Source organism: Triticum aestivum, chromosome 6D, assembly GCF_018294505.1.
Source record: "Triticum aestivum cultivar Chinese Spring chromosome 6D, IWGSC CS RefSeq v2.1, whole genome shotgun sequence".
In the NCBI taxonomy this organism is placed as follows: Eukaryota; Viridiplantae; Streptophyta; class Magnoliopsida; order Poales; family Poaceae; genus Triticum; species Triticum aestivum.
Genome location: NC_057811.1, coordinates 180,952,361 through 180,961,753, shown reverse-complemented (window position 1 = coordinate 180,961,753; position 9,393 = coordinate 180,952,361). Strand labels below are relative to the sequence as shown.

Sequence of the window (9,393 nt, the reverse complement as noted above, 5' to 3'; positions counted from 1 at the left end):
CACCGCCGTTATGTTGCATAATCGGTTGCCTTCCAAGGCAATCTCGGATCGTATTCCTTTTCGTGCCTTACTTGGCGTAGATCCTGCCTATGCTGGTCTTCGGGTTTTCGGATGTCTATGTTACCCCAACACCACAGCCGTTGCTCCGCACAAACTTGCGCCTCGCTCCGTGCGATGCGTGTTTCTAGGGTACCCATCACGGCATCATGGCTATCGTTGCCTTGATCGCTCCACCCAAAAGATCATCATCTCTCGTCATGTAGTGTTCGATGAGTCAACCTTTCCCTTTGCCTCCACTCCATCTTCGTCAACTCCTACTCCTTCCCTGCACACTTATGATTTTTTGCAGGGTACTGAGCAGCCGGTCTCGTTGATGCCGTTCACCGTGCCAGGCACGGTGACCCTGGACGCGGCCCCACGGTCGCCGTCGCCGCCGCCATGGTCCCCTCCTCGGTCGCCGCCACCGACCTCCCCCGGTCGCCTGGGGCACGGGCTTTTGTCGAGCGCCCTGCCAGGAGCCTCGATGGCGGTCCTGCTGGGAGTCCTTCTCCTACTACAGCAGCGTCACCGCCGGCAACGCCGTCGCCGGCTCCTGCTGCTGTGGATCCACCCCGGACCCGCCGGCCGCGGGCCCCTCCACCGCCACCATCCCATGTGAAAGATCGTGGATGTCGCCTAGAGGGGGGTGAATAGGCGCTTTAAAATAATTACGGTTGAGGCTTGAACAAATGCGGAACCTAACGGTTAATTTGACAAGCACAAAACCTAAAACAACTAGGCTCACCTATGTGCACCAACAACTTATGCTAAGCCAGGTAAACAACTAAGTGATAGCAAGATATATGACAAGAAACAATATGACTATCACAAAGTAAAGTGCATAAGTAAAGGGCTCGGGTAAGAGATAACCGAGGCACGCGGAGACGATGATGTATCCCGAAGTTCACACCCTTGCGGATGCTAATCTCCGTTTGGAGCGGTGTGGAGGCACAATGCTCCCAAAGAAGCCACTAGGGCCACCGTAATCTCCTCACGCCCTCGCACAATGCAAGATGCCGTGATTCCACTAAGGGACCCTTGAGGGCGGTCACCGAACCCGTACAAATGGCAACCCTTGGGGCGGTCACCGAACCCGTACACTTTGGCAACCCTTGGGTGCGGTCACCGGTACCCGTCAAATTGCTCGGGGCGATCTCCACAACCTAATTGGAGACCCCGACGCTTGCCCGGAGCTTTACACCACAATGATTGAGCTCCGAACACCACCAACCATCTAGGGCGCCCAAGCACCCAAGAGGAACAAGCTCAAGGGTACCAAGCACCCAAGAGTAATAAGCTTCTCAACTTGTAACTTCCACTTATCACCGTGGAGAACTCAAACCGATGCACCAAATGCAATGGCAAGGGCACACGGAGTGCCCAAGTCCTTCTCTCTCAAATCCCACCAAAGCAACTAATTCTAGGGAGGGAAAAGAGAGGAAGAACAAGAAGGAGAACACCAAGAACTCCAAGATCTAGATCCAAGGGGTTCCCCTCACCTAGAGGAGAAAGTGATTGGTGGAAATGTGGATCTAGATCTCCTCTCTCTTTCCCCCCCAAAACTAGCAAGAATCCACGGAGGGATTGAGAGATAGCAAGCTCGAAGAAGGTTAACAATGGGGGAAGAACACGAGCTCAAAGGATGAGGTTGAATGGGGAAGAAGACCCCCTTTTATAGGGGCTCCCGAATCCAACCGTTATGTGCTCAGTCCGCGCACGAGCGGTACTACCGCTCAGGGGAGCGGTACTACCTCCCGAGCGGTAGAACACAGAGAGCGGAGCAAAACAGAGGGCGAGGCAGAGCCGTATGAGCGGTACTACCGCTGGAGCCAGCGGTACTACCATTGGCCGCAGCAGTACTGCCGCTGGGACCGCGCACAGCGCCTACCACGAGCACAGGGAGAAGGAACAGAGAGGAGGGCCATTGAGCGGCACTAGGGGCGGTGGTAGCCGCGGTACTACCGCTCATGAGCGGTACTACCGCTCCTACTGCCGCTGAACCCGACACGAGAAAACCACGTCTCGAGTCGAGGCGGTACCAGTGCGGAACCGGAGACGTACTACCGCTTATGGCCATGGGCGGTACTACCGCTGTGGGACAGCGGTACTACCGCTTGTGGCGATACGCGGTACTGCCACTCCGGCCCAGCGGTACTACCGCTGGCGCCATCCTAAAGCCACTTCCACGAAAACAAGTATACTCCACGGAAAACCAGAAGTGCCATAACTTCTGCATATGAGCTCCGAATTGAGAAAACTCAAGCTTGTTGGACACAAGACGACGAGCAGCATCAAAACAGCGAGGTAGGGGAGGTATGCCTAACAAAAAGAGGAGTGAAACCTCCAACAGAGAAGAATCGGCAGAACCTCCAACATCGAAAACATCATAGAAGAAGCATGTGAACTCCGTTTTCGATGAACTCGAGCTTGTCATCAAGATGACCAAGAGCTCTAAGACTCACAAAGAGAATCAAACAAGAACCAAGAAATATGATGCAAGGATGCAATGGTTTGAGCTCTCTACGAATTATACGATCAAGCTACTCATCGAGAGCCCCCCTTGATAGTACGGCAAACGATCCTACAACCCGGTCTCCCAACTACCACCATGAGACCGGTAAAATAGAAAACCTATCAAGGGCAAACCTTTGCCTTGCACATGATCCACTTGAGCTAGATGATGACGATCTTCTCCTCCTCAAGATGGACCACCTTTCTTGATTGCGTTGGGTCGATGGAGACTAGATGATTGCTCCCTCATACTCCACTATGGGTGAGCCACTCTTCAGCACATCTTCACAAGTCCATTGACACCACAATGGACGACAAGCTTCAAGCACTTGATCTCTTCATGATGCTCCGCTTGAACTTGCACACCGCAAACTTGATGACGACCACCGCTTGATGTCGTCCTCCATGGGTTGTATAATATCTTCCTCTTGACGCTAGCCCATGGAAACATACCTAACCCCACATAGAACTCTCACGTAGACCATGGGTTAGTACACAAAGCATAAAGGACAATGCTTACCTTACCATGCGATCACGTGATCCCTCTCGGTACATCTTCTACGCTTTGTGTGTTGATCAACTTGATTCACTCTTTGACTTAGTCTTGATCAAGCTTGAATCTTTCCAACTCTCTTCATTTGGATGATGTCTTGAAGGTAAACATGAATGATCACACACACTTCTTCTTCAAGACATGCTTGCAATAAGCTCAACACTCACAAGACCAATCTTTGGATAATTCCTTTATAGCACCTTGGTCATCACAAACTCTCCTTGAAACCAACAAATGGACTCCAAGAAAATCCTATGGACAAACCCTTCAAATATAACTCAAGGCAACCATTAGTCCATAAAGATTGTCATCAATTACCAAAACCAAACATGGGGGCACCGCATGTTCTTTCACCACGCCATGGCCACTCGTGCTAAACAGGGCATTGTGCAGCCGCAAAAGATATTTGATCTTCATGTTGAGGGTTTATCTCCAATACCGAAGACTTATCGTGGTGCTCTCAAGGATCCAAATTGGCATTCCGCTATGGTTGAGGAGTATGGTGCTCTTGTCTCCAACAATACTTGGGACCTCGTTGATCCACCTCGCAATGCTAACATTGTTACTGGTAAGTGGATCTACCGTCACAAGATGAAGTCTGATGGTTCTTTGGATCGCTACAAAGCTCGTTGGGTGCTTCGTGGATTTACTCAGCGAGAAGGTATCGATTTTGATGAAACTTTCAGCCCGGTCGTTAAGCCAGCCACTATTCGAACAGTGCTCTCTCTTGCTCTCTCTAGTGACTGGTCCATTCATCAGCTTGACGTCAAGAATGCGTTCCTCAATGGCACTCTCATCGAGACTGTTTATGCTCGTCAGCCTTCTGGGTTCACTGATCCTCGTTTCCCTGATAAGGTTTGTCGTCTCAACAAATCACTCTATGGTTTGAAACAGGCGCCTCGAGCATGGTTTCAGCAGTTTGCTTCGTTCATTGCATCGGTTGGTTTCATTGGCTCCAAGTCCGACAGCTCGTTGTTCGTCTATCGGCGTGGTGCTGACATGGCCTATCTCCTGCTCTATGTGGATGACATTATCCTGACTGCATCTTCCTCGACATTGTTGCACAGTTTGATTGCCTCTCTTCATACCGAATTCAGTATGACAGATATGGGTGATCTTCATTATTTTCTGGGCATCTCTGTCACACGCAGCAAGGACAGTTTGTTCCTCTCACAGGAGAAGTATGCATTGGATCTTCTTGACAGAGCTGGCATGTTGCAGTGCAAACCCATCTCTACTCCCGTTGATACTACCTCCAAACTTTCAGCCAAGTCCAGTGATCCAGTTGCAGATCCCACGGAGTATCGTAGTATTGCAGGCGGTCTTCAGTACCTCACGTTCACTCGGCCGGACATCTCTTATGCTGTGCGCTTCATATGCATGATCCTCAAGCTAATCATTTGCTCCTTGTGAAGCGTGTGCTTCGCTATATCCGCGGCACCACCGGCCATGGCCTCACTTTGTTTCGACGCAGCTCCAACAAATTGCTGGCCTATTCTGACGCTGATTGGGCAGGTTGCCCTGACACTCGCCGGTCTACCTCAGGTTATTGCGTCTTTCTTGGCACTAACCTGGTGTCGTGGTCTGCTAAGCGGCAGCACACGGTCTCTCGCTCCAGCGCCGAGGCCGAATACAGGGCAGTTGCAAATGTCGTGGCTAAAACATGTTGGTTACGGCAGCTTCTTCAGGAACTTCATCGACCGGTGACTGGTGCCACTGTGGTGTTTTGTGACAATGTGAGCTCTGTTTACATGACACAGAATCCCGTTCATCATCAGCGCACCAAGCATGTGGAGATCGATTTACACTTTGTGCGAGACCGTGTCACCACAGGCGAGGTCCGGGTTCTTCACGTTCTGAGTTCTTCTCAATTTGCGGACATTTTCACCAAAGGATTGCCATCTCCTCTCTTTTTGGATTTTCGGGGCAGTCTTAACATTCGCCGACGCCCGTTTACGACTGAGGGAGGGTGTTAGAATATATAACCATATTGTTTTTGTATAGTTATACAGTTGTATATGTGTAGTCCTTGTATAGGTGTCTGTATATTGTACGATACGAACTCTGCCTTATAACCTATATATATTGATCAATACAAGGCACCACAACGTGTGGTTTCCCTAATCTTACAATCTCGACACGTATATAGTGACTGTATTGATTGTATTCTTGAGTACAATGACCAAAGTGAGCTTATACGATAAGTTTAATGACCACGAGTGCATTTTACTGCATTGAAGTGCCGCCCGCCAGGCACCGTAAATGCTGCGCGGCACTGCCATGGACTGCTGTGTGGTGTGTTGGCTGACCCTGCGGCTGGGCTGGGGAGCGTGTGATCGAACGGCTCTGGGGGCACCTATATTTGTAACAAATCAATAGGATGATTTGTAGCACCCGGCATAAGAAACACCATTGCGTGCGACGGTGACGGTGGGTCCGTGAGACGAGCCTCTTGTTTCTTCCCCAGATTCCCAACCGGCATGTCCCTGATCCCGCGCGCTGCTCCGGCGGCGAGCATGGCGTTCGCCGGACGGGACCCCGCTGTCATCTCCCTCCTCAAGATGCTACCGCTGCTCTTGCTCCTCACCTTCTCCTCCGCTGCGGCGCCCCCGGCGGCGGCGTCACCCTCCGCCGTGCACAACAACAACTGGGCCGTGCTCGTCTGTACCTCCCGCTTCTGGTGAGCCATCATCTATCATGCCTGCGCCTTACCGCCTCGCCGCTCGTTGCTGCCTACTTGTCGCATCGTCATAAATTTGCTGTGGATCAACGCAATTGTAGTGGGTTCAGGTTCACTGTGCCAAATGTAGCAGTGAGAGGTCTAAAGAAGCTAGGGTTTTGATGTAAGTGCTGAAAAGTACGCACGATTGATAGCAGGATCTGGATCCAATTAATGTATGAATCAGCTTATTAATTTGTCTGTGTATCAACGAGTTTGTCCATCCCCTGTTTGCGAAGTAGTATACTCTATCGATGTCAGTGTATGGAGTGATTTAATTTTTTTCCCACTGGTTGGAATCCATTTTGTAGTACCTTTACTCTTCTAATTGCGAGCCAGCCTGTTCGTAGAGCCTGAGCAAGGTCTAATGGTGACCGCACTGGCAAACATTTGCCCATGAAGCTCTCTATCAAATCCTCCTTCCCTGTTATGACTTCAACAGAGGATCCAGGCTGAACCTGGGCAGCCTCCCAGGGTCGGCAGGGGTGACTCCATCATTGATTCTCAGTATGACTGGAGATCTCAGTGGTTGTACAACTGGTAACTGAAATATAGTTTATTCATTCTTTCGGCTGGTATGTGATAATAATAATGATGACTTAAAATCTTTAAGCCGTGATGTAAGTTCAGCGAGCACAAGTGTCTTTTGACAAACATTTTGGTATGAACACTTGCGCAATTGTAGTTTTTCCTTGAATACACAGAAGAAGAACGCCAAGAAGGCACATACGCACACAATTGTAGTTGTGTTAATGCCAGCTAATTTTTTACGAGTTTTCCCTTTGATACGGAAGTTTTGTTCCCATCTACCAATAACATTTGAATATGTAGCTTATGCTTTTATATTATCTGGTTGATGTTGGGTCCCGCTGCTTATCCCTGTTGTCACTTAAATCTGATCTATTATCCAAATGATATGCAGGTTTAATTATAGACATATGGCCAACACGCTGTCTTTGTACAGGTAGTATACTAATTATAGTTATGCCGTTATATGCAAATATTAATCTATGTCCTATGTAAAGGTTATTCCTTATTAGTAAATATACCATTTTTTTCCAGGACTGTTAAGAGATTAGGAATACCTGACGAGAGGATAATACTTATGTTGGCTGATGATATGGCTTGTAATCCTCGGAACAATTATCCTGCCCAAGTGTTCAACAATGAGAACCACCAGCTTAATCTTTATGGTGACAATGTTGAGGTGAATCTCTTTACCCTGAAAATATTGCTGCTGAATCATAACATTGTAGTTTGATAATCCCTCAGGTTGGCAATATTTTCCCTAGCCCATGATGTGCATGTATCATTGATACTAACGAGGTACCGAATCTACGAAATAGTTTATGATATTGAAGCATGCATACCCATTGTAAATGACCCTCTAAGATTCTTAACCTCTTTTACAACAAGTAGACACCTTGTTATATTGCAATACCTACAATCCTGATTTTCTCACTGAAAATATTATGAAACAACGCCTCCTAAAAGATGGTCAAATTTTGCAAAGCGATGGATACTTAAGACACTCGACACAGTTCAATATGGTCAGTTAGGTGATTTATGAAAGGTGGCAGCTGGCAATCCTTAAAGTTGTCCACTCATAATGCTATGCAATCTGATCTTATTAAAAACTAATATCTTATCTTGTTACGCTGATTACTCTTTTGGTTTTCTAACGACAGGTTGATTACCGAGGTTATGAGGTTACAGTTGAAAACTTTTTGCGAGTTTTGACTGGAAGACATGAGAGCGCTGTACCAAGATCAAAGCGTCTCTTAAGTGATGAAGGAAGCCATATTCTTTTGTACATGACTGGACATGGTGGGGATGAATTTTTGAAGTTCCAAGATAACGAAGAACTTCAGAGCCATGATTTAGCAGATGCAGTAAAGCAAATGAAGGAGAAGCATAGGTTGAATTTTTTAATCATCAACATTTGGATGTTGGCTTGTGCCTCTTTGTTTCTGGGTTTGTGTACTGACCTTTCACCTTTGGTAGGAGTTAGGATCCTACCTGGTCTAGGGCGTAGGTTGTAGGGGAAGGGGGAGGGTTGACGGAGATGGGATCGCGGCTGCCGGCGGCGGGGCGCCGTGGCGCAATGAAGAACAGGCGGCAGCGGCGCAAGAGGCGGTTAGGGTTAGGTCTCCCGGCTCCTTTCGGGAAGCCGAGCAAATAATGATTGCTTCTTGCTTGATTAGATTGATACATCTCCTCTCCTTATATAGAGAGGTTTACTTGACTCCTAAGCAAACGATCCTAATAACGATAAGATAATTGGGCTAAGCCCCTAATACTGATAAGATAACTTGGGCCACAACCCACTGGGCTAAACCCCTAATATGCCGGTCATAACACTTCTCCCCACCTGCACAAACAGCTCGTCCTCGAGCTGTAAGGTGGGGAAGCGCTTGCTGAACTCCCCGAGGTGATCAATCAGTGTCAAATACCTTCGCGACAGCTGGGACGGCCAGGTCGGCGGCGACGGCGTCCTCCGGAATGTAGTCTGCAGCCTCCAGGTAGAAAAGTCGCGGGCAGACGTGGCCGGGCGTGTAGGGCTCGTCGCAGTTGAAGCACAACCCTTGGCGGCGACGCTCGAGTAGCTCGGCCGAGGTGAGCCGGCGGAACGGGCGCGCCGTGGTCGCGGCGAGGGGTGCCGCGGAAGCCTGAGCAGGCCGACCCTGCGTGGGAACATCCGGCCAGGGTAGCGACCCAGCGGCTCGGGACGGTGATTCCTGCTGGATGGCCACCGCGCGGCGCTCGAACGCGCGGGCGTAGTACATGGCCGTCTGGAGATCCTGGGGTCCCCGAAGCTCCACGTCCACGCGGATGTGATCCGGAAGTCCACCGACGAAGAGGTCGGCCCGCTGCTGCGCCGTCACGCCCGACGCGTGGCATGCCAGGGCCTGGAAACGGTCGGCGAAGCCCTGAACCGTGGAGGTGAAGGGAAGGCGGCCTAGCTCTGCCAGGCGGCTCCCACGGATCGGTGGCCCAAAACGAAGGAGGCAGAGCTTGCGGAAGCGCTCCCAAGGGGGCATGCTGCCCTCGTCCTGCCCGAGGGCGTAGTACCAGGTCTGTGCCGCGCCGCGGAGGTGGTAAGAGGCGAGCCAGGTACGCTCCGAGGCGAGGGTGCGCTGCCCACGAAAGAACTGCTCGCACTGGTTGAGCCAGTTGAGGGGGTCCTCCGTGCCGTCATAAGTGGCGAAGTCTAGTTTGGCAAACCGCGGCGGTGTCTGAGTCGGAGCGCCGTGGCCGACTGGCTCGAAGGTGCGAAGCAGCGAGGATTGGGGCGCCCGGTCAGCATGGCCGCGGCCCGTGGAGTGCCCCGCCGAGCCGGAGGGATCGCCGAACTGCAGAGTGGGTGCCGGCGGGTCTCCAGCCGACGTGTAGACGGGTGGCGGCGATGATTCGGTCAGCCAGTCCGGTATTGGGGACGGTGACGGCGGGAAGCGCATTTGCTGGATCTGTACGCCTCCCTGCGTGGCTGACCCGGGCCCCGTGCTGGGCGGGGGCGGGGCCGGCAGCTGCAGCGGTACAGACCCGGGTGGAGTGGGGGCGCAGCGAGGGC

At 50.9% G+C, this 9,393-nt stretch overlaps 1 protein-coding gene across 3 annotated transcripts in view; it reads left to right on the top strand.

The window, feature by feature from the left end:
* Nucleotides 1-5,486: 5,486 nt before the first annotated feature.
* LOC123144395 (putative GPI-anchor transamidase) overlaps nucleotides 5,487-9,393 on the top strand; it is a 7,476-nt gene continuing 3,569 nt past the window's right edge. For 2 of the 3 annotated variants that reach the window (XM_044563518.1, XM_044563516.1), the window contains exons 1-4: nucleotides 5,487-5,783; nucleotides 6,745-6,786; nucleotides 6,885-7,029; nucleotides 7,511-7,740. In XM_044563518.1, the coding sequence (XP_044419453.1) occupies nucleotides 5,584-5,783; nucleotides 6,745-6,786; nucleotides 6,885-7,029; nucleotides 7,511-7,740 (617 nt within the window). In that variant the 5' untranslated portion in view covers nucleotides 5,487-5,583. The remainder of the gene's footprint in view (nucleotides 5,784-6,744; nucleotides 6,787-6,884; nucleotides 7,030-7,510; nucleotides 7,741-9,393) is intronic. The other variant, XM_044563517.1, reaches the window with a different exon arrangement.